Genomic DNA, 24,773 nt, shown 5'->3' with positions numbered 1-24,773 from the left:
TTCAGCGCAATGTCATTAAGTTTATTAGAACTGAGTGAAGCTGAAAAAAACGCTACTAGAGCCAAACTGATTTACTATAATTTTATGTGTATGAATCAGTCCAGTTTGGAGGATTCCCTTAGGCTCAGTTGAATCTTGTTTCATCACCCTTATATATACATGCGTATATCCCATATAGGGAGAAGGGGAGCCTATGGGAATCAACTGTGTGCAGGTGATGTGGATGACGGGATTATGCCTTTCAAATTTGTGCATAGTTACTGTGTTAGAATTACTATACTTGAAAATGTATATAGTGAAATGATATAGACTCCATGCACAGAAGAATTAAAAATAAACATGTAAGTAAAATGTTTCTTGTATAGTAATATTGTACGTATATAAAAGAATTTGAATTTCTGGGTGTTTGGAGAAATGTGGTTGTATTATGGAGGATAAAAAACACACTTAAATCCAATTGAAGTAGGTCAACCTTTGGCTTGTACATACAAATGCTATTGGTTTTAATGCTCACTATTTTGTATTTAGGAAAAGATATTTCACCTTTCAAAATTTAAATGTATGGGCTAATGTATTGCATCTTCTTTAAAAAAGGAAAAATTGGATGTGGGTATAAGAAAAGACGTGGAAGGAATGGGAGCACCTGAGATAAAGTACGGAGACTCAGTCTGCTTCATACAGCATGTTGACACTGGATTGTGGCTCACGTACCAGTCAGTGGATGCGAAGTCTGTAAGAATGGGGTCTGTGCAACGCAAGGTAAGATGTTTTACACAAAGATATCATATATTTATGTTTAGTATTATGAAAAGGCACTGTCGGTGTGGCATTTTACATTTCAACTTTTCCCAAGTACTAGATGTGTTTCCCTATCAAAATAACAGTAGGCACCGAATCCTTTGGGACAGAATTTCATGTTACAAGGATTACAAGGCGGCTGGTGAAACTCTAGTCCCATGCCCCCACCACAATGTAGTTCCATATAACCTATACAAGGGCTATTTTTAGACAGAACTCCCTAGAACCCAGTATGTTAAGCACTTTGAGCATTTGGGAAAAGTTCTGTACAAAATGATAGTTTTCTCCTTTTGTGATCCTTGTTCTTTGATTTTGTTTTTGGCAGGCTATCATGCACCACGAAGGCCATATGGATGATGGCCTAACATTGTCCAGATCTCAACATGAAGAGTCACGTACTGCACGAGTAATTCGTAGTACCGTCTTCCTTTTCAACAGGTTCATAAGGTACATGATTTGTTCTGGTTGAAAACGAATACCTTAGCCTTAGCTAGGCCTTAGTACCTGTAAGTTAAACAAGCAAATATTCTCCCACTGTCTCCACTCCCCCCCCTTTCATCTGTTGTCACCTCCTATATCAAATTTTAGACTGTATCCCCCTGGGAACAATGACTTGTCCACTTGTAGCGCATAAAGCACAATGTATACCAATGACACTATGGCCTGGTTTATGAAATACTAAGCTATTGTTTATTTGATCATCCAAATCAGGCCTTGCAACATAAACATAGTTTATAAACCACCAACCAACCATGCTCATAAACCTTGGTTAATGTTAACCATGGCTTAACTTTATGTATAAACCTGGCCTGTTTAAATTAGTGGTAACTAACCTTTGGTCCTCCAGATATGATTGAGTACAACTCCCATCACCTGGCACTGTTGGGCATGCTGACTGGGACTGATGGGAGTTGGAGTCCAAGAGCATTTGTAGGGCCACAGGTTGGCCACCCCTGATTTAAATTGTCATTACCATACTTTACCCTAATGGGCAGCACAAGAAACACACGACAAAAATAAAACATAACATCTGTAGTATAAAAAGTTATGGGGTTTCAGCAGGAAGTTATGGGATATGCACTGATTGGAAGTGAAGCAATGTGACTACTCTGAAACCTTTGTAGGCACAAACAGAATTGAAAGTGATATTGCGTTTGACTGCCCAAATAGCATCAAGAGCACACACAAAAATCATGAATGCACAATAAATAGGACGTTTGGAGGGCTCCTCAGACTGGGAACATGTCATACTTAGAAGAGCTGTACAATTTGTTTTAGGGGCCTTGATGATCTCAGCAAGAAAGCAAAGTCTTCCACAGTTGACTTACCCATTGAGTCAGTCAGCCTTAGCCTCCAGGACTTGATTGGATACTTCCACCCACCTGATGAACATCTAGAGCATGAAGACAAGCAGAACCGCTTAAGAGCACTGAAGAATCGGCAGAATCTCTTCCAGGAAGAGGTAGCAGTCTTGGTTTGCCTTTGGTGCATTACTTTTGGGACAGGTTAATAATTCTTTCAGCTTGACATAATGATTTGCATAAGGTTCTTTGAGTCAGGTTTTTGTTTGGTTGGAAACAAAACATGCTAGAAAGAGAAAATGTTTTGAAAAGTTTGTGGTTTTGTATCCTCTTGTATTATGTGTGTTTTTGAAGGCAAACAACTTTAGGGGAAGATGTGTAGGAATTTATCTGGTCATCTAATTTTTCAACCGTATGGAAGCATCCTTGTTGGGTGACAGAAGAACTGCTTGCTAGTCTCAAAGAACAGTCATAACACTAAATCATTTAGGATGTAGTCCTAAACCATAGTTTAGCATTCAGCAACAGTGAGCTCACACACAGAGGCTCACACACTCATTATGCTTCAACTGATAACTCTAGATAATTAAGCTATGATTTGCTGAAAGAAGTCAATATCATAAACTAGTTCTATCTTGGCTTGTTAACTGAAAACTCTAGTTAATTAAAGTATGATTTGTTGAAAAAAGTCAATATCATAAACTACCTTGGCTTGTTGCAGTGAGCTATATTTTATTTTAGCATTGACATACTGCTTAATCATTAGCATTTCTCAGCATTTATTAAACTAATCTCAGTGTGTCCTTTTCAAATGTAAGAATAAATCTCAGTTGGTAAGAACTAGAAGCATACTCCTTGAAACCATTCCAGGAGAGACTAGTGGGTAGTTTGCAACTGTGAGGCTCATTCACAGTGTTAAGGTATGCTTTAGTGCTTTAATGCAGAGGTGGCAGACCTATGGCTCTGCCACATAGGTTGCTGGACTAGAAGTCCCATTATCTAGGACCATTGGTGATGCAGGCTGGGGCTCATATGACTTGATATCTGGCAGGCCACAGGTTACTCACCCAAACCAGACTTCTGTGACTGAAAGCTTTCCCCCCAGAAAAAAATGGCTAATGCTTGCAAATGCATTATTCCCAAAAATGCAGTGATGCAGGGAGTGAGAGCTGTATCAAGTTTGAACAAATGCAAGAATAAGAACTCTCCAGAGAAGGAATAAGGTTGGGTTTCTCAAACAGGGCACATGTGGACACCACAGTGGCCTTAGAAACCCCCTTAGCGCCCACCAAGGCCCTCCCATTTTTTAAAAAAATTAAGGTTTTGTGGCTTTTTAAAGTATTTTGTGGAGTTGCTTGTTTTTAGGGGTATAGCATGCTTTTTTGGTTTGTGTTTTTATTTATTTTGGGGTGATGTCAGCATTTTGCCTGCTTTGGGGTACACGTATATATTCCTATATTGTTTGTACCTACAAAGCTCATTGAAAGTTATTTTTTCCCTGTTACAACAACTTCTTATTATTTGAGATAAGTGCTATTTCTCTTGTAGGGTATGATCAACTTGGTGCTTGAATGCATTGATCGCTTACATGTATACAGCAGTGCAGCTCATTTTGCTGATGTAGCTGGGAAAGAGGCGGGAGAGACTTGGAAATCTATCCTAAACTCATTGTATGAATTACTAGGTAAGATATGGCGATTTTTGTTATCCAAACACACACAAAAAATGCTAATGAAACCCCATAGGGCTTCAACATTGTGCTATTACAGACATTTCATCTGTGCAAGCATTCCAGTTTACCAAATAGAATTATTCCCCTTCCCCATGTGTTGTTCTGGGTTCTACTGTCCACTCAAACCATTTTAGGGAGTGTGTCTGTGAGGTGATCCTTGTTGCACAAGCAGAAACCCTTGCTTAGGGCTTCAACTGACTGAGTTTGCTAGGTGAAGTCCATTCTATACGTTAAAGAATTTATATAGGATTTTCTTATAAGAGAAAATCTTTGCTGGGGATAAATCTCTAACTTGCTTAATTGAAGCATCTCATGCTGAATAAAGCTTAAATACTGACCTGCAAGTGCTTTCATTCATTCTTTTGGTTTGGGCCAATATTTAGGAATATCATTCATTCAGTCCTGTTTTCCATAACCCATAGCTAAGATGTATGGTTGATAGCAGATAGCTGATGTTTCCATTATTCATAGCCTTTAATATATACCAGATGCATTATCAGAATGCAGACTGAAAGGAAATCCTTACACAGAAGAAAATTATTTCTATGCATGTTGTGGCTAGCCATCAGTGTAGTTAAAAAATAATATGTAACAAACTGATTTCATTTTCCACCCAAAGGAAATTTTTCTTGTGATATTTGATAGTTCCATAAATATATTGCTGTTGAAAAAAAGTTACAAATATATTACTTCATAAGACAATTTAATCACTCTCAGTTACTCCACAAATTAAATATAGTGCTAATGTAGTTCATTTCTGTGTGGGAGGGTGAGACTTGTGAGTATAATGAATTATGTTTCCCAGTTCCATTATTAGTAATACATTTCTTCTACAATATTATTTTCAAGAATAGCTCATGGAACTTATTTTCCTCTCCTGGCACAATAGGTCTTCAGGGAATATCTGTGTTCCACAATTAATTGTAGAGTTTACCTGACCTGTGGTAAAATTAGCTGCAGCTCTGATGCTTCTAAATTGGGAGTTTATTAAGATTCTTTCTTGATTGCTATTTTAGCTCTGAAGCTTGGACTGTGTAGGATAGAAAGATGGTTTGTCTTGGATGACGACACAATTGCTTCTTCTTATACATACCCTCAAGCCATTTTGTCTGGTGATTTATACCAGGGAACAGACATGCTGTTGAAGTTCACTAGACTCAGATCTAGCAGTGATCTGGGCAACACTAATTTACAAGGAGAGGACAGCATTAGAAATTTCTGAATTTTTCTCCAGAATCCAAGTCAGAGAAGACTAACTGGCAGAAGGGCTGCTTACAGAAAAAAACGGATGCTGGCACGAGTGAGGGAGAGGAAGGTCTCCCACGAGGAGTGTCCAGGACTCCCTGTGAAGGGACATTTTCCACATTAGTTCTTCAAAACAGATAGTCTCAGTAAAAGTAGATGTGGAAGAGGCCTTTGGACTTGACAAAGCAGTACTTGTGGGTCTTGATGGGGGATATTTTCCTGTTTGAATTTAATACACAGGAGTCAGGAAGGCATTCAACGTAGCTTCCTGATGGAGCATAAGCTCTGAGGAAGGTTTGCCCCAAGCAAAGTGACATGGAAACATAATTTTATAATGTGAGTTGGTTTTTCACCATACAGAATAAAATATAAAGTATACTATACTATACTAAAGTAAAATATAAAATATAAAGTGTGTGTGCTATTCAGGATGGGTTGCATGGAGAACGCAGCCTATGTGGTAACAAAGTCTATGAATTTTTCACCTTTTGTAAAGATGACTTAAGGCTGCAATCCTAACCCCACTTAACCTAGGAGTAAACCCCATTGATAGGAAAGTATTTGCTTCTAAGTATAAACGGGTTGGATTACATTGTAAGGCATATGTTCTGTATTAACTAATGTGATTACAATGCATATGACAGTTGGTAAAATAAAAAATGAATCACTCTTTTCATTCTTTTCAGCTGCTTTGATTAGAGGGAATCGTAAAAATTGTGCCCAGTTTTCTGGCTCTCTTGATTGGCTCATTAGTAGATTGGAGAGACTAGAAGCATCTTCTGGTATGTATTTTTTTTTTTTTTTAATCAGAACTAGACAGCCCATAAAACAAATCCCTTGCTTTCACTGTTGTGCAATCTGCTGCTGTATCTTTATAAAAATAAAATGGCAAGAATGTGTTAAGTTCTACTCTTTGGGCAAGTAAAAAGCACACATTGTTTTTTAAATCACAGAAGATTCATGTGCAGGAATGATTTTACACAACTTAAACTGGGATTGCGGCTGTAGAGATACATGCATAATCTTGTGAATATGCAAGAGTTCCAATAATTTCAGCTGAGACTATTTAAACTAGGGGCTGCCTGCCCATACCACACTTCCTTTTCTGTAACCTCCCCTATTGTGCAGAGACCACCCCATGGTAGCCTCCTGGTTCTCTCCCCACCCCGCTCACCATATTGCAGATACTCAGCCACCTTTTCACACACACTCAGTTCTGAAGCATCCAGCTCCTCCTATTCTGCAGGTTCCTTTGTACCTGACCTTTCACTCCATCCTATTCCTATGCCTCTTTTCTCCCATCTCATTTACCGACAACCCCCTTGCAACAATCTCCACTGAACATGTGCAGGGTGCCTTCCTCTCCCCCACTGTGGCTGATCTTCTTAGTACATTCCATTATCATTCTCTCTTTCTCTTCCACTCCCTTTGGTACACTTCCTCCCACCATCTTTCCACAAGATCTCCTTCAATACATGCCTATTAGCCTCCTCATCTCTGTCTCCCAGTAAGCTGCAGTGATGTGACCAAGCAGAGTTCAGGTGAGCATCAGCACCAACAACAACAACCACACTGCTTGTTATGTCCCACTGATTCCAATGAGACTTTAAATAGCATTTTCTTGGATGATGCCTATTATTTCTTGAAAAATACCTAAATTGTTTTTCTACATCTTAGCATACATAGAATAAAATTATAAACTGGCAGCCATTTGAGACTTTCGTATCATTTTTTGTTGTTCTAAATGACAATAACTTGTCACTTGCTACAAATTAGAAGCTGATTCCAGTTTGGATTATGAAGCCAAGAACGGTGGAGTCCTCTACAATTTAGTTTTTAAAACTCAACAGAGATAATTGTATATGATTACTTCATTAAAAATGTAATTGGCCTTTGGGCTTTAAGATAAAAATCAAATGAGTTTAGATTTTAATTAAATTAACAGTTTAGATTCTCCCCCACATTATCTTCTCTCAAATTAAAAGAGCAACATTTTGAAAATACTTTAATGATATGTTTGCCCTTAGGGACACTGGGTATATTTTTGGGAAATAATATAGATAAAAATGGTCCTTTTATTATAATTCAAAATTATCACACTATTTAATATTTAAATCAGTCAAACCTTTATCTGTAAATAGAATTAGTTTCAGGTATTGAGCTTATCTGCATGATAAGGAAACCACTTATGTGTTTTCTGTATTTTGTTAAGAAGCATTACGCTTCTGGCAACAGGAGGATATACAAAAACTCCTGTTGGTCAACAGCTGATTGCCTCTGATTATATCTCTGCTAAATAGGGAAACTTGCAAGTAGTGCATAAAACGAATGCTTTGTTCTAAAATGTAATTGGTTTGACCACTGTCAAACTTGATGATCTCAAGGATAATTTCAAACTTCTTAGCTGATAATTCTGTGAAACTTCTTGTAAACAAAAGGATATCTAATATGGAAAGTTTCCCCACCCCATTTATTTCCTCTTTCTGGTGGGCATGGAAAAGCAGTTGGTCACATGATTTGGAAGAATGGTATAGAATTACATACAACCTGTGATGTTGTATGTCCAGGCTTCGTTTTATCCCATGTTACAGTGCTGACTGTAGCAGCAGCAGCAGCTGGCAGCAATTAACTGTGTGCAGCATCCTTGCTACTGCTACATTAAGAGATCTGCTAGACAATTGTGCCTGGACCTAGAGGAACTTGTCTCAATGCAGCATTGCAGGAATCTTATTTAAGTTTAATGATACTTAATGGCACTGGCTGCTGCTTCATTTGGCTGGTAATTTTGGTTAATTGAGAGGTCATAGGTGATTCAGTGCTGCATCCTACTGCTTCCTACATCTTCATTATCTCAATTTTCATGTAATTAGTTTGCTCATTTTATAGGAGCATCTTTCACACACCCCTTGTGATACACAGAAAACGTATGACATTTTCTATTTTCGACATACTATTAATCTTCTCCAAGAATACATCAAATTATAAGTTATAAAACATTCCCTGCTGCAGCGCTGGGAATTCTGTAACTTACTTACACCATTCCTTGCATTTACATCGTTTACTTACACTATTAATTTGTGAAATTTAAATTATTTATATGCTGCTTTTCAGCTCCAAAAATGGACTCACATAATAATACACCAAAACAAATTAAAACAAAACAAAACAAAACTAAGAGCACATAATTGTGAGGCACATTTTTCTGTAAGCTGTATATTAACTACCAGTTAGCCCAGTCCTTTTCTATTACCTCAACAGTGTTAGGCATTTGAAATTTTGTGGTACATTACCCCAAAGAATGAAAGCTTTGTCTGTATTCCTTAATTGCAAATATGAGGCAAAAGACTACTTAAAATCCTAAAAAAAAACCAAGGAGATGCAAAACTGAATTATTCCTACCCCTAGTACATAGCATGTTGGCCAAAATTTGAAACTACAGAATTTGGTAGTATAAGAGCTGTTCAGATTTAATCACATATAAGCTATCAGTTATGGGACGCAAGTGGCGCTGTGGTGCAAACCACTGAACCTTGGGCTTGCTGATCGGAAGGTCGGTGGTTTGAACCCCCGCGACGGGGTGAGCTCCCGTTGTTTGGTCCCAGCTCCTGCCAACCTAGCAGTTTGAAACCACATCAAAATGCAAGTAGATAAATAGGTACTGCCCTGGTGGGAAGGTAAATGGTGTTTCTGTGCGCTGCTCTGGTTTCACCAGAAGCGGCTTAGTCATGCTGGCCACACGACCCGGAAAAACTGTCTGCAGACCAACGTCGGCTCCTTCGGCCAGTAAAGCGAGATGAGCACCGCAACCCCAGCATCGTTTGTGACTGGACTTAACTGTCAGGGGTCCTTTACCTTTTTTAAAAGCTGTCAGTTAATTGTGCTGCCAATCTAAAAGAATTAAACAAACTGTGTTATGAAAATTGTGTACTTAATTTCATTTCCTTGCTTTTAGTGCCTATCGGCGAGATTTAAGATGAATGAAGTATTTTTATTTTATGTTTCCATTCGTAACAAGTTTGATTACAGATGCCCATTCTTAATTGTGCAGTATTCACATTAATCTTGTTCTTCCAGTTTTACCATTGTCTTGTTTCATCCATATGCTATATGGATTCTTATTACATTCATATAGCCTGCGGGAGGATATATCTTATGTATGCTTGTGAGATAATTTAAACAATAAACTGATCTTTTTTGTATTTATGTTTTTAGGCATTCTTGAGGTTTTGCACTGTGTGTTGGTAGAAAGTCCAGAAGCTTTAAATATTATTAAAGAAGGACATATTAAATCAATTATATGCCTTTTGGACAAACATGGAAGAAACCATAAGGTATGCAATACAGATTTGGATGGAGAGTCTGTGTGGTGGGTAGCTGGTTTATGAAATAACTCAGTGGGAGGGTTTAAGATAGCAAGGGAGAGTCTTTACTGTTTTACACTTGGTGTTTTTAAACAGTATCATTCGAGCTGAGAACCATCATAATCACCATTTGCATCATTTCTTTCCCAGGTGTTAGATGTTTTGTGCTCTCTCTGTGTGTGCCATGGAGTAGCTGTGCGGTCTAATCAGCATTTGATTTGTGACAATCTTCTGCCAGGGCGAGATCTCCTTCTCCAGACACGTCTTGTCAACCATGTGAGCAGGTAAAAAATTGACTAGAATGTATGTGCAATCTGTATATAAAACCAAGAACAAATCAAAATGATTTTTCACATGTAGACAAATATAATGGTTGCATTCATTAAGAGACAATCTGTTTATCCCCCCCCCCATGCTAATATTTCTAAATTAAACGCAGTAACTGTTGGTGTTTTTGCACCTCTTGAAGACATAACCTCTGCTCCCAGTTTTTTTTGTTGATGTTCAATTTCAAAGTATGGTAGTACGTTTGACCTCGATTACTGCTGTATTTTATTGTGCTGTGGATTTTAAAATAGGTTTTAAATTATTTATTTTTTACTTGTGCATGACCTTCGGGTACATAATGAACAGTGTTATAAAGATATCTAATTAAAATATTATTTACTATTAAATTGTATTATTACTCAAAATCCATTGTATTAGAATAATTAAAATTTAAAAACTTGAATAGGGTTTTATAGAGGCAGTAGCAAATAGTCTGTGTCTGCATTGCTTTTACGTGTGAAATATGTTTTTCTTTGTTATATTTCTTTGAGATATTTAATAGGATGTAGTTCATGAATGGAATTGAATAAATAACATGCAAACATGGAGCTAGTTGTTGGTTAATTGTTATTTTAATGACTGTTCTGTTGTTGTAATTTGTCTCGGGGTACAGATCCAAAGAGCAAAAGGAGGGTTTAATAATGCTTTTAAAAAACACGAAACTTTTCTGATGCATCTTTTCCCCTTGTATTCAGTATGAGACCCAATATTTTCCTTGGAATCAGCGAGGGCTCTGCTCAATATAGAAAATGGTATTATGAGCTAATGGTTGACCATGTGGGACCGTTTACGACGGCCGAAGCTACTCACCTTCGTGTGGGCTGGGCTTCAACAGAAGGCTATTCACCATACCCTGTGGGAGGAGAAGAATGGGGAGGAAATGGTGTTGGTGATGACCTGTATTCCTATAGTTTTGATGGACTTCATCTGTGGTCAGGTAAGGCAAATTAAATACCTTAGCTTTGTTTTTAAAGCACTTAGCAGTTGACTTCTTTATTTCAGCCAATATGTCATCTACTATTCTCCAAGTCACATTTGGGGGGGAAGAGCCACGGTTTTTGCAGGGCTGGGAAAGAGATATTTCTGAAACTCTGTAGGGCCACTGCCAGTCACTGAATAGAGAACATTGGTCTAGATGAACCACTGTTCTTTTCCCCCCTTCTTGTTTTTATAATTAATTTTTTATTGGATTTTTCAACATAACAAGAGCAAAAACGTATAAAATTAAAGAAAGAAATACTCCAGTGTTCTGAGGAGGTTGAAGGCAGCTTCCTGAGATGTAATACTGGTGCTTTTTTGTGTTAATCTGTATTGATTCTTCTTTGGCTTTGTACCAAGTTTTCTGAAAGCAGCTTTTCTTACATGAGGCTGAACTTTTGTTCTAATTATATTTACTCTTATATCCTAGGTTGTGTAGCAAGATCTGTGAATTCTCCCCACCAGCATCTGTTAAGGACTGATGATGTAATCAGCTGCTGCCTTGATCTGAGTGCTCCCAGCATTTCATTCCGGATAAATGGACAGCCAGTCCAGGGGATGTTTGAGAATTTCAATACAGATGGCCTTTTCTTTCCAGTTGTCAGCTTCTCTGCAGGGATAAAGTTAGTACCCCATCTTGTCATTTTCAGTGAATACATCGCATGTTTTCCTTGCTTATTGTCTTATTCATTTAATTTTGAAATTTCAGTTCTATGCGTAGGACTTATTCTATGGGTTAAGCCAGTTGCACCACAGCAGATGTGTGATTGGATCTTCTGATTTTTCTTTTTCCTAACAACTTTTCACAAATTGGATACGTACGGTGACACTATGGGTTTGATTCTTTGGGGCGGTGAATCACACCACTCAAAACGGACTATATTTGCACTGCTAGGAAAAGCACATGGTACCAGTGGAGCAATTGCCAGCAGGTGATTTAGATCTGGGAAATGTTCTAGGGAAAAGGGTTAAAGCTTTCATCACCATGGCCCAATCAAATTCAACCTCCTGCAACTTTATATTGTGGATCTTCTGAATTGAGGTTCTGAGAGAGAATTCCGAAAAGAGTCCTGAAGATTTAATTCACCTGTATCCATAGTTAGTTTTCCCTTTATGTAGTCTTTCTGCTCAGTCAAGCTTTGGATTGTTGTGCCTCTTGAGGCACAGGAAAGGTTTTAGGCTCCAGTGTTCATAACACTGTGCAAGTTTAGAAGAGAGAGAGAGTATTTGGAGGAAGCAAACTCCACAGAAGGGATCTTGGAAGGGATCTCTTTATCTTATGGCTTTTAGACTTACATGTACTGCTTTTCCTCAGTGGGAGCTGGAATGGCTGGCCAAAGAAGGGCATAGTAGGTTGAGAGGGGAAGGAAAATGATCTACTCACCCATTCAAAATGGCACTAGGCTGCTTCTGAAAACAAAACTCCATGTCCACTCTATGAGGAAAGTGGCTTCCTGTGAGTGGAGGTGTAGCACTCTGAAAAATCCTTATCCAAGGGATATTTAGTTATATAGTGCTTTTCCTAAGAGCTCAAATCACATCACATATATTAACTGATACATCTTTACTGAGGCCCACATGGTCAATATTAATATTTCCATCTTACAGATGAGGAACTGAAGCAAAAAGATACCTAACACTATACAGTGAGTTCATTCTGTGCTGGTTCTGCCTCATAGACTTTGCTCTTATTCGCTACTACACTAGTCCAGTGATGAAGTGATGATATAATCACTGGTTTTTTCCAGTTCTAATTTTATCCAAAATTGAGTATGCCAAATGAATACACACTTACTTCTGAATAAATATGCATTCTTATTCTTCATTTAAATCACATATAAAATTAATAACCTAAACTAAGCAGTAGTTATTGCTAAATAGACCACAGGTAAGACCGAAAGTGAGATGCGGGTGGTGCTGTGGTGTAAACCACTGAGCCTTGGGCTTGCTGATTGGAAGGTCGGCGGTTCGAATCCCCGCGATGGGGTGAGCTCCCGTTGTTCAGTCCTAGCTCCTGCCAACCTAGCAGTTTGAAAGCATGTCAAAGTGCAAGTAGATAAATAGGTACTGATCTGGCAGGAAGGTAAATGGCGTTTCCGTGCACTGCTCTGGTTTCACCAGAAGTGGCTCAGTCATGCTGGCCATATGACCTGGGAAAACTGTATGTGGACAAATGTCAGCTCCCTCGGACAGTAAAGCAAGATGATCGCTGCAACCCCAGAGTTGTTCGTGAGTGGACTTAACTGTCAGGGGTCCTTTACCTTTTTTTAAGACAGAAAGTAGGAGAAGATAATCACAGCCTAGTGTAGATGCAGTCACCTTTAGATAAAACTAATTCACTCTGAAATACAGTGGTACCTCGGGTTACATATGCTTCAGGTTACATACACTTCAGGTTACAGACTCCACTAACCCAGAAATAGTGCTTCAGGTTAAAAACTTTGCTTCAGGATAAGAACAGAAATTGTGCTCCGGTGGCAGCGGGAGGCCCCATTAGCTAAAGTGGTGCTTCAGGTTAAGAACAGTTTCTGGTTAAAACGGACCTCTAGAATGAATTAAGTACTTAACCTGAGGTACCAATGTAAATCCCAGATGCAGCACTTGCAAAGTGTGACATTGATGGAATAATTTTACTTTAGAATTGAACTAAAGGCATCAGGAATATTTGAATTGTTGTCTTATAGGGTACGTTTTTTGCTTGGAGGCCGCCATGGGGAATTTAAATTCCTTCCACCTCCAGGATATGCTCCTTGTTTTGAAGCTATTCTGCCAAAAGAGAAATTGAAAGTGGAACACAGCAGAGAATACAAACAGGATCGGAATTCCACAAGAGACCTTCTGGGCCCAAATATATCTCTATCCCAAGCAGCTTTCACTCCAGTACCTGTAGATACCAGTCAGGTAAACAGAATCTACATTAACTTTTTAACTATGGGATAAGTATGCTACATAATATTATGTTAAAATCAATGAACTTGAAAAATACCTTTTGCTTTCATTTTTTGCCTAATATTTTATTGTTTGGGAGTCTAGATATCAAGTATAGTGACACTAAATATTTGTTAATTTGTAAAGGCATTTGTTTTCACAACTTGTTCTATCTAACCAGTCATTTAAAGATAAAAAACTGCTCGAATCAGAAACAAAAGCAATCATCATAGCAACAGTAAAAATACAAAAAGCAGTAGATAGTAGTAGTAGTAGTTGATCTATTTTATATTTGTTTTATGGTTCTCTTTTGTAGGCTATCTTGAAAATCTATTTTTTGCAAAAAAATTATTAGTTTTTACAATATCAATGACAAACAAAAACACAAAACAAACAAAACATAAATCATAACCTTATTGAAAATAGCAGTTATTTACTTTGTAAAACGACTTCCTCGTTTCCTCTTAGTTGAATTTCATTGCATATCCTTATAACGGTTTTCCAAATCCCAATTTTGATACCCTTTAAAATAAACATTAACATCTTTAAATCTTCTCCTTCTTGTATTAAACATATTATTTTATCAGTTAACGTAAATACAAGCCTAAGACCATTAAGTATCTGGAAGCTGCTATCTTGAAAATCTAGATTAAAAAAAAAAAATCTTAAAAAAGGAAAAAAAACTCCTGTACATTGACAAACTCAAAGTACATTTGTTATTATGAGTAGGTTGCTTTCATTGTGTTTCCAGTTCAGTCATTTACTACTATGTAATTAGTGAAACATATGTAAACTTTGGACAAGTAGTTTATTTCATTCTGGTAAATTATCGTTTTCTCCCCTCTACTGCACTCTGTGTCATTTTATTCTAACAGATTTGCTCTTTTATCTTTAGATTGTATTACCTCCACATCTGGAAAGAATTAGGGAAAAACTAGCTGAGAATATCCATGAACTTTGGGTTATGAATAAAATTGAACTTGGATGGCAGTATGGTCCTGTACGTGCTTTTCAAATTTTGTTTTCTATTGTTTTTCTTACTGCTTTAAAATATCATTCATAATAAGGTGGAGTAATTATATTGTGCATGTTCAATGTATATGTACATATAATTTAGAATACTTTTCTAATAGCTGGAAATGAAGCAGAAGTTACACTTTCAGAAAACATAGATTTTGCATTAAATTTTCATTGCTGTTGTAATTGTTTTATTATTTGTTTATATACCCCTTCCTTGCCAAAATGGCTTATACAGTCATACCTCGGGTTAAATATGCTTCGAGCTGAGCGTGTTCGAGTTGCGCTCCTCGGCAACACGGAAGTAACAGAGCGTGTTACTTCCGGGTTTCGCCGCTTGCACATGCGCAGACGTTCAAAATGACGTCACGCGCATGCGCAGAAGCAGCAAAAAGCGACACGTGCGTGTGCAGACGCGCAGTCACTAGTTACGTTTATCTCTAGATGCGAATGGGGCTCCGGAACGGATCCCGTTCGTATCTAGAGGTACCATGGTAAGTGGTTATCCAAGTAAAAGGGTTTTATATTATTCAGAAGCATCTCTAACATATTGTCAGGGCTGGGTCATACACAGCACTTGGAGGGTAGCCAGTGGTTGTGCCAAGGAGACTGTAGTTGAGAGCCAAGCCATGAGTCAGCTGAAGAATGGAGTTAGCAGTCAAAGCTGAAGATTGCACTGAATCACACAAGTGCTGGGAAGACCTTCTTGCTCTGGCAATGTCTCAGCCTCAAGAGGAGACTTTTGGTAGTGTTCTCTGCCTGGCAGAGCCAAATAGATGGATGGATGGATGGATGGGGCAATTCAGATCCTGAGAATATCGCTGCCCTGTGAGGAGATCCTCCAAACCACAGTTCTGTGGTTCACCAGTGGGGTAGCCTGCACACAAAGGCCATGGCTCCCAGCACCAGGTGTGATGGCTCCTGACCTATATCTGCCATAGCAAATTTCACGTTACATGAAATATCTTACAACTCGACCAACAGTTATAAATACATCCTTCCTATATAGCACAGTACAGTGGTACCTCGGGTTACATACGCTTCAGGTTACAGACTCCGCTAACCCAGAAATAGTACCTCGGGTTAAGAACTTTGCTTCAGGATGAGAACAGAAATTGTGCTCCGGCGGCGCGGCAGCAGCAGCAGGAGGCCCCATTAGCTAAAGTGGTGCTTCAGGTTAAGAACAGTTTCAGGTTAAGAATGGACCTCCAGAACAAATTAAGTACTTAACCCGAGGTACCACGGTACTTAAAACTCACCATCATTGATTTCAATGGGAGAGATTTAAACAACTCTCACACTGAAATCAATAACAGCTAAAAGTGCCTGACTTTGATTGGATTATTATCTAATATTTCTGACATGGTACAAACTCCTTTTCAGTAATATAGGTCATTTGGACTTACCATTCTAAGACAGATTTAAGCTCAGTGTTTCCTTTATTGCAGGTTAGAGATGACAACAAGCGACAGCATCCATGTTTGGTGGAGTTTGCAAAACTGCCAGAACAAGAGCGAAATTATAATCTCCAAATGTCACTAGAAACACTAAAGTAAGTTTGTAGCTTGCTCACTCTAATCATAAGTGTTTTTATGTTTCTTCAAAAAGATTTGGGTGTGTGAACTCTTAAATAGTCTATGAGGTTTGCCTTGTATAGGAATAACAAAATGCCCATCTGTTTGGTGGGTGGTGATAAATCAGTGTGATTACTTAAGTCTTCTGGTAATCTTCTCAAACAGATTTTGGTGATTTCTACATTAATAACTTTGGATACTGCTCTGCTGCTTGCCTCTTTGGCCTCTTTGGCAGGATCTGTAGATGTGCCAAATAAATGTTGCTACATTTAAACATGCTTTCTGAATTTCTGGATTAAGATTAAGGGAAGTGGGATTGATTCAAATGGTCTGCCTCCCCCCACTTAATAGATCAAAATGGCTTCTAGAGAGTGGTAGGGGATGTCTTACCCCATGTTGATGGTCTCCCAGCTGATTCCCTGGTGGCCTACTGGAATGTGGAGCTCACGAGGTTCAGATTCCTGAAGAGGTAGACTCCACTGTGGTAGCAGGGTTGGGGCAGGAGAGTGCTGGAGCTCTGTCTAGTCAAGTTGTATATGTTATGTACTGAAGTTCTCACCCTGGGCCAGCAGGGGGATACTGTAGATAGTTTTCACTCAGGTCCACGTCAGTTATTTTAGGCGGGAAACCCTGGGTTGTTGTTGCTACAATGTTGACAGCTGGCTGCCTATAAAATCAGGCCGGCTGAGCTGTGTGCTGCTCAGTTCTGTCCAACTTACAAATACAGTGGTGCCTCGCAAGACGAAATTAATTCGTTCCGGGAGTCTCTTCGTCTTGCGGTTTTTTCGTCTTGCGAAGCACGGCTATTAGCGGCTTAGCGGCTATTAGCGGCTTAGCGGCTATTAGCGGCTTAGCGGCTATTAACGGCTTAGCGGCTTAGCGGCTTTAAGGGAAAGGAAACAAACTCGCAAGAACTCGCAAGACGTTTCGTCTTGTGAAGCAAGCCCATAGGGAAATTCATCTTGCGGAACAACTCAAAAAACGGAAAACTCTTTTGTCTAGTGAGTTTTTCGTCTTGTGAGGCATTCGTCTTGCGGGGCACCACTGTAAAGAGCTGCTCTGGAGAAATCACTGTGTCGTTTGCTATGTTCGCCCACAACTTAACAGTATAGGATCAGTTTCAAGCTGTTATCTCTGAGGATGTGGGCAGGCTGTTTGGATGAGTGAAACCATCTGCCTGTCTCCTTGTCCATACTCGCTCATAAATGCAAACCAGGCAGAGCTGGGCAATGGGCTCCGTGGGGTGTGTGTGTGAATGCTTCTCTCAGTGAGTAATGTGTTGTATAAATACAATCCCCAAAAAGTATTTTTGAAGGGAGATACCAAAACCTGGCCCACAGGTTATAGGAATTATTATTTTTGTCTTGCAAACATCTCTCTCCGCAAACCTAGCAGTTGTAGCTTTGCTTTTCAACATGCCAATTTAAGTTCCTATAAGCTATTGATTTTCTCCTCCAGAACACTGCTGGCGCTAGGTTGTCATGTTGGGATTGCTGATGAGCATGCTGAGGAAAAAGTGAAGCAACTAAAACTTCCAAAGAAGTAAGTTTAAATTCAGAAAATAAAATGGAAGATGTGTAGGTGTGTGTAAAGTAGGAGCCTGTCTTCCTGTCCAGTCTCACTTGTGTGTTTATCATATCACTGTACTTCCTTGAGTCAAATTGATAATCATGGGCTCTTGGGGGGTTCTCTTTTAATGGTAAGCAAATGCACTCATACAGTTGCAACAGTTCAGCTGTGTGGATGGGAAGTCCACCTTCCCCATCACTTATATAAGGCAATGGCAGCAAGTGAAAGAGAGGTCAAGAAGGTGAAACGGTGGTTATCACCACAGTTCTTGAGCTCCACCAGAATGGGATTGGGGAAGAACAGACAGAGGAGTGCGTGAACAAGCAACCGCATAGGCAACCTCTGCTAGCTTCCTTAGTATCTTCTGAACTGATCGCTTTGTGGCTTCCTCTGTTCTTGGGCTCAAGGCTGACAGTAGCAATACCATTTTAATGATGTCTCAGATTTATGACGCCAACCAAATTGTCCATGGTACTGCATGAAGCTTTCTCATCTCAACTGAGCCTGGTCAGCAGTGATGGCCAAACTCGGCCCTCCAGATGTTTTGGGACTACAATTCCCATCAACCCTAGCTAACAGGACCAGTGGTCAGGGATGATGGGAATTGTAGCCCGAAAACAGCTGGAGGGCCAAGTTTGGCCATCACTGCTGTACAGCATTTGTTGTGCAGGATATGCCAAATACCCCCCCCCCCGACCCTACTGCTGTGCATTCACACTGAGAAAACCCATTTTGCCTTCTTGAGATATGCATGCTTTTGCCTCAGTTTGAGGGAGAAATCACATTCCTCATCAGCAACTGAGAAAGAACTTGCCCCATTTGCTTGTCCTACTATTATTTCCCTTTCATAAACCTGTCAGAATACCATGGATGCTGTTGCTCCACATATCTTGCTCTGTTACAGTGGGATGAAGATCTATACGTTCATGTGTTCCTATATTTGATCACTACTTCCTGGTTCTTTGTTGAAGAAAGTATATAATTAATGCCTCACAATCTTAAAAATTTTCAGACAGTCTTAAGAAGTGCGCTAATGACAATGGTGGCTTTCAAAGAGATGAATTATACACTTTCCTCAAAATGTTTAAATGTTATTTCAGGAAAAACTGTGAGGGGGGAAAAATCAGACTCTTTTTTTCATGCTTAAAATGCTTGCCCCAAACATTCAGCATAACCGAAACAAAGCGAGCAATCAACTTTTATTATATGGTTGAAATTTTAATATTTTTAATTGGTGATGAAACACTTTACTGTCGTACTAGTTACTATAATAATAATAGTAATAATACTAGCAGCTGTTCAAGTAGCCTACTAAGACCGCATGAGTTGAATATAATTCTGGTTCAGAGAACAGCATTGTGCTGTAATAAAACTCATGTATGTCACCTTGTTTTGCTGTGTTTTGCTGTTCTAAAATGTTGAGAGACATGCATATAAAAGTGATCTCACTGAAGTATTTTACTCTCATCTAACAGTTATCTATTGTCTAGTGGATACAAGCCTGCTCCTATGGATCTGAGTTGTATCAAACTGACCCCTTCTCAGGAAGCTATGGTTGATAAACTTGCAGAGAATGCTCACAATGTATGGGCAAGGGATCGTATCAGGCAGGGTTGGACATATGGAATCCAGCAGGTAAGTCCCTGGTGGATGCTTGAAAATTTACTGATAACTGCAGATATTGTGGAACTCAAATGATATTTTGAGGGTGGGTGGTAAAGCAGATGAATATGACTACTGGAGTTCGGGATTTGATTTGGGTAGGTGTGGTGGGTTCCTTGGAGACAAGTAAGGATAGTTTCTAGGTGCTTAGATAACTACTTAAAGAAGGAAAAACTTGTTTTAAAATGCCATCTAGAACAAATTGATTCATTTGGAATTCTGTGTATAAGAAATGCTTTTATTTGTGACTGGGAATCAGACATGTTACCTGAAGATTTAAGTGGCAGTGATCAGGGTTATTAAAGTTTTGTTTATGTTTCCTTTAAGCCTGAAATACAGTCACTTGATTCATTTGACTTACAACTTTTAAATTTGAACGAGTTATTCATTCAACTACGCAGGTAGACCAGTATCTGTACCCATCATGTCTGAAGCTGGGGAGGGATATGATTTAAAGCCTCAAAGGAGTATTGGAAAGGGGTGCTGAACCCTACCAACTCATTCCACTTCTCTGAATCCCACAGCCCATCCCCCGAAGTATTTTTCCCTACAGTAATATTCAGATTATGGATGCAAACCTGCTAAGGAAAAAGGCCCCCAAGTGAAAGATGGTATGTGGGTACTCTTTTGATGCTTTAAATCATGCCACTTTTTGCTTTTTAACTGAAAATTGAACATAGAAGATTGCTGCATTGAGGTCTGTTATTAATATTAAGCAATTTGACAATAAGCTACAGCAAATAAATACAATTTAAAACCAGAGAAAAATTCTATTAGAAATTGACATTGTTCTTAAAAAAATATTGGCCTGAGGACCAGATGGCTTCACTTCCAAGTATTATAAACAATTCAAAGAAACATGGTTACCATATATGGTCCACCTATTTAATGACCTAATGAGAGGATCACCCATCCCCCAAACATGGTACAACTCCAAGACTGTAGCTATCTCAAAAACATTTAAAGACCACCAAAAAGTAGAATCTTTTCAGCCAACCTCTGATTAATCAGGATCGTAAAGCATTCACAGAACACTCAGACCTTCAAGACAACGATCCAGATTTACACAATTAATAATTAAACCATTTATATCAAGTGGCAAATGCAACGTAACGAGACACTGGAAAGACCTTTCTGGTACAACACTAGATAACTGGTACAAAACAGTTTGGGAAACAGCCCTCCTTGAGAGATTAACTAATAAACTATGGTTGACTTGTGGACAGATAAAAAAAATGGCTTTACCATTTACTGTGGTTTAATCTCATATCAGATGCCAGTAATTCAGAAAATGAACAATTCCCCCTCCCCCAGCAGCAATTGGTTGAATCTGGTTGGTGTAAATTTAAATTTAAACATTGTTTTCACTTTCAACCCACGTTCATCAATATGCCAACACTTCATATTTCTTCATTGAGCAAAAATGACCATTACTCAATATTTAATCTAAGCAAAACCACAAGGGCTCCTGATTAGGTATTTAGCTCTGCAATGCTGAATGTTATCTGTTAGTTCTGTTCTATCCTTTCCCCCCTCTGTTTTTGTTTAAACTAATTCACAAACCAAGAGCTTACACATTGACCACTAATAATGAAACTTACGTTACAGATATTATTGCAAATTTATTGTTTTATTCTTGTGATATACAGACGACATGAGAAGGCTTGGTCTATTTATTTGTATTATTTATTATACTATGATGCTTGTTTATAAAACCCAATAAAAAGCTATTTAAAAAAACCCTAGAGAAAATTTAAAACACTAACAATGCAAGATATATAAAATGCCCAGTTCCCAACTGATTAATATGGGGGAGAAGTGGTCTTTATGGACCAGAAGAGTTTGGATTTGATATCCCGCTTTATCACTACCCAAAGGAGTCTCCTTTCCCTTCCTGCCCCACAACAAACACTCTGTGAGGTGAGTGGGGCTGAGAGACTTCAGAGAAGTGTGACTAGCCCAAGGTCACCCAGCAGCTGCATGTGGAGGAGCGGAGACGTGAACCCGGTTCCCCAGATTAGGAGTCTACCCCTCTTAACCACTACACCACACCAGGGCTATAATATCTCAAAGACAACTCTCCATATGAACTCACCTCCAAATCTCTGGATTGCTTTGATCAGCAGCTTCATGTAGACGTTAAACAGCATGGGGGATAAGATCAACCCTTTTGGATCAACCCAATTGAAGACAGTCGAGCAGCATACCCCAAGTACCACTCTCTGGGGGTGGCCATCCAAGTAAGCCTGGAATCATCGCAACACAGTGCCACCCAGTCCAAATTCAGACAGCTCCTCCAGAAGAACACCTTGCTTCAAGACATTGAAAGCTGCTGAGAGATCAAGGCGAATCAACAGGGACACCCACACCCTTTCCCCCCATAGAGATATTTGTGCAAGGCAACCAAGGCAGTTTCTGTGCCAGAACCAGACCTAAACCCCAATCGAAATGATTCTATTAAATCATTCTTGTTGAAGGTAGTCTGGAGCTGGATGGTGACCACTTGTTCAAGAACCTTCCCTTGGAAGGAGATATTTACAACCGGGTGGTAGTAATTAAAATCTTCTGGGTCCCAGGATGATTTCTTAACCTTACCATTCCATTGAGTTGGGAACTCCAAGGAATGGCACCAGGGTGAGGTGTGTGCATGTGCATTCTATGGGGGGGGGGAAGAGTAAAGTATAGTAAATTATTATTGAAGTAAATATAATTTTCCTTACAAAAAAACCTCTATAGAAATCTGTTGCAAATGTGATCATTGAGCTATGAATGAACCTTTCCCCTGTAAATTAAGCCTCTTCATTCCTCTCCCTCTGCACAAGTCACAGTTAAACCACAAAGCCTCTAATTAACCAAACCCATGAAACTACGGTTACTACTTTTGGAACAAACTAGTATTTAAATCCAATTTTAAACTATAGTTTAATATCCTGACATGTTCGAAAGCTGTAACCATAGTTTCCTTGTTTAGGCAAAACAGGAAGCTATTCTTAATTGAAGACTTCCTGGTTTGTTTGTTCGCAGCGTGAAGAAAGGAACAAAGAGGCTGCATACATAGGCAAAAGTATTGTTTATGTATTGAATTTGGTAAATTGAGATTTAACATCCAAACATTGTCATTGTATCAAGCTACTATACTCAATATACTAAAAAATAAGCATCTTCAGTCCTGCCAAAAAGTACAGTAGCATTTCACAGTTGGAAAACTGAGTTCTAATGAATACAACCTTTGTAACTAAATTACCACTATGTTATAGAAAAGTAATTTTCAAAATGTAACAGGCTTTTTGCTGTAACATAATCATAGCTCATCATCATCATTATTTATTTCTAACTGGGATGTAGAAGTTTCTTTTGTTTTCGTTTGCTTTTTGCACTGACACAATCATCAGCTTTTTATTTGAGATCCATGTCTTTTGTTAAAAGAAGAGTATGTTTTCCCTTTATGGTGTGATGACAACTGCAACAACACAAATTCACATGCATATTCTCATTTTTAGGAACAATATATTTATAACAGTGAATTACATACTTCTATCATATTTAAGTTGAGGCTATGTATTTCTAGGTTACTTACTGTTCATCAATTACCTGTAATAAACCTAAGTCACTAGAAATGTCTGTTCCTTAGTCAAGTAGTGAAAACTTCAGGCATCATCATCTTCTGCATACCCAACTGATGTGAATGCAGATTGATTTTTGAAAGTCCCCTTGCCTTATTCAGTGGGCAGTGTTGCAGCCAGGCCCCGCAGTGACCCAGCCAAGGGGTTACAGAGTGAGGTTTCAGGGAACCAAACAGAGGGCCTTCTCAGTAGTGGCACCCGCCCTGTGGAACGCCCTCCTATCAGATGTCAAGGAAATAAACAACTATCTGACTTTTAGAAGACATCTGAAGGAAACCCTGATTAGGGACTTTTAAAATGTTTTATCATGTTTTTAATATTCTGTTGGGAGCTGCCCCGAGTGGCTGGGGAAACACATTCAGATGGGTGGGGTATAAAAAATATATTACAGTCGTACCTTGGATCTCGAACGCTTTGGCTCCCGAACAAATCGGCTCCCGAACTATCGAAACCTGGAAGTGAGTGTCCTGGTTTTCAAACATTCTTTCAGAGGCCGAACATCCAATGGGGCTTCCACGGCTTCTGATTGGCTGCAGAAGCTTCCTGCAGCCAATCAGAAGCTTCCTGCAGCCAATCAGAAGCCGTGCTTTGGTTTCTGAACGTTTTGGAAGTCGAACAGACTTCTGGAATGGATTCCGTTTGACTTCCAAGGTATGACTGTATTATTATTAATTCTTGTTATTATTGTTCCTGTGCTTTATTTATCCACAAGGTGACCGTGAGTCATGGGGCCTTGGCACACAAGTTTTCACTGAAGTGGCTGGGTGCATCTTTTGAAGTAAACCAAGATGCACTTTATCTTCCAGAGTCATTAGCTGCCGCATATAAACTAGCTGCTAGAGCTGACTGGCTCCAGATTGTGTATTCAGCTTTAAGCATGTTGTAGGAAATTTGCAAATACATTTTGCTTACAGCCAGGAAGTTACTTTAAGCCTGTGGTCTTCTGCCTACCTTTTATCTGAAAGTCAGAGCTTCAGCAGCTTTTGTACATGCACACGCACACAGACACACACAAAATATCCTTTGACATTATTGAATGCTGGAGATGCTGCTTAAATAAAATCAACTATATGATACAAACACCTTTCCTTCTGTTGGTCTGAGAGCTTTCTCTTTTGCTACAACTCTATGCTTTCCTGCATTCCCTGTATTATTGTAGGCACCACTCCATTGTATTTCTGTTTCTGTGTTATTGCTGACTATTTTCACACAATAAACATTTCCACCAATAAAAGTTTCAACACAGTATGTGGTTATATACCACAGCGAGGATTTCATGTAGTAATGATGGAAATAAGTTGGCATTCCACATCATTCTTTCCAGAGCAGGAATGTCCACCATTTGTAGAAATGTCCAGAGTTCTTATTCACACCACATTATTGATGGAAATTTGGGAACTGATTTTAAAAAAGCAGAAATCTAGATAAAACCCTAAAAACATTTTCCTGGGATTTATTTGCACAATTTTCATCATCCATCAGAAAATACATGGATGCTATAAAGGCTGCAAAACTATGGGTGGTGAGTGGGCGGAAATGGGAGTTTCTCTCTTATTCTACAGAGAAAGTAGTGAGAATAATAGTGTTTGAGCATATTTTTTTTTCTAACCTATAAACTGTTCTCCTAAAACTAGATACTGAGTAATGAGAGGAACTGT

General features: G+C 38.9%; 1 protein-coding gene across 18 annotated transcripts in view; it reads left to right on the top strand.

Moving 5' to 3' along the window:
* RYR2 (ryanodine receptor 2) overlaps positions 1 to 24,773 on the top strand; it is a 248,421-nt gene that overhangs the window by 93,186 nt on the left and 130,462 nt on the right. For all 18 annotated transcript variants that reach the window (XM_082214927.1, XM_082214934.1, XM_082214932.1 and 15 more), the window contains 14 exons: positions 595 to 759; positions 1,124 to 1,245; positions 2,077 to 2,260; positions 3,648 to 3,783; positions 5,763 to 5,858; positions 9,289 to 9,407; positions 9,588 to 9,721; positions 10,460 to 10,701; positions 11,173 to 11,365; positions 13,427 to 13,643; positions 14,566 to 14,670; positions 16,136 to 16,239; positions 17,720 to 17,803; positions 19,306 to 19,465. In XM_082214927.1, the coding sequence (XP_082071053.1) occupies positions 595 to 759; positions 1,124 to 1,245; positions 2,077 to 2,260; positions 3,648 to 3,783; positions 5,763 to 5,858; positions 9,289 to 9,407; positions 9,588 to 9,721; positions 10,460 to 10,701; positions 11,173 to 11,365; positions 13,427 to 13,643; positions 14,566 to 14,670; positions 16,136 to 16,239; positions 17,720 to 17,803; positions 19,306 to 19,465 (2,061 nt within the window). The remainder of the gene's footprint in view (positions 1 to 594; positions 760 to 1,123; positions 1,246 to 2,076; positions 2,261 to 3,647; positions 3,784 to 5,762; positions 5,859 to 9,288; positions 9,408 to 9,587; positions 9,722 to 10,459; positions 10,702 to 11,172; positions 11,366 to 13,426; positions 13,644 to 14,565; positions 14,671 to 16,135; positions 16,240 to 17,719; positions 17,804 to 19,305; positions 19,466 to 24,773) is intronic.

Source organism: Podarcis vaucheri, assembly GCF_965113315.1.
Source record: "Podarcis vaucheri genome assembly, chromosome: 3".
NCBI classification, from domain to species: domain Eukaryota; kingdom Metazoa; phylum Chordata; class Lepidosauria; order Squamata; family Lacertidae; genus Podarcis; species Podarcis vaucheri.
The sequence above is the reverse complement of the archived record's forward strand: the minus strand, read 5'-3'. Positions and strand labels throughout refer to the sequence as shown.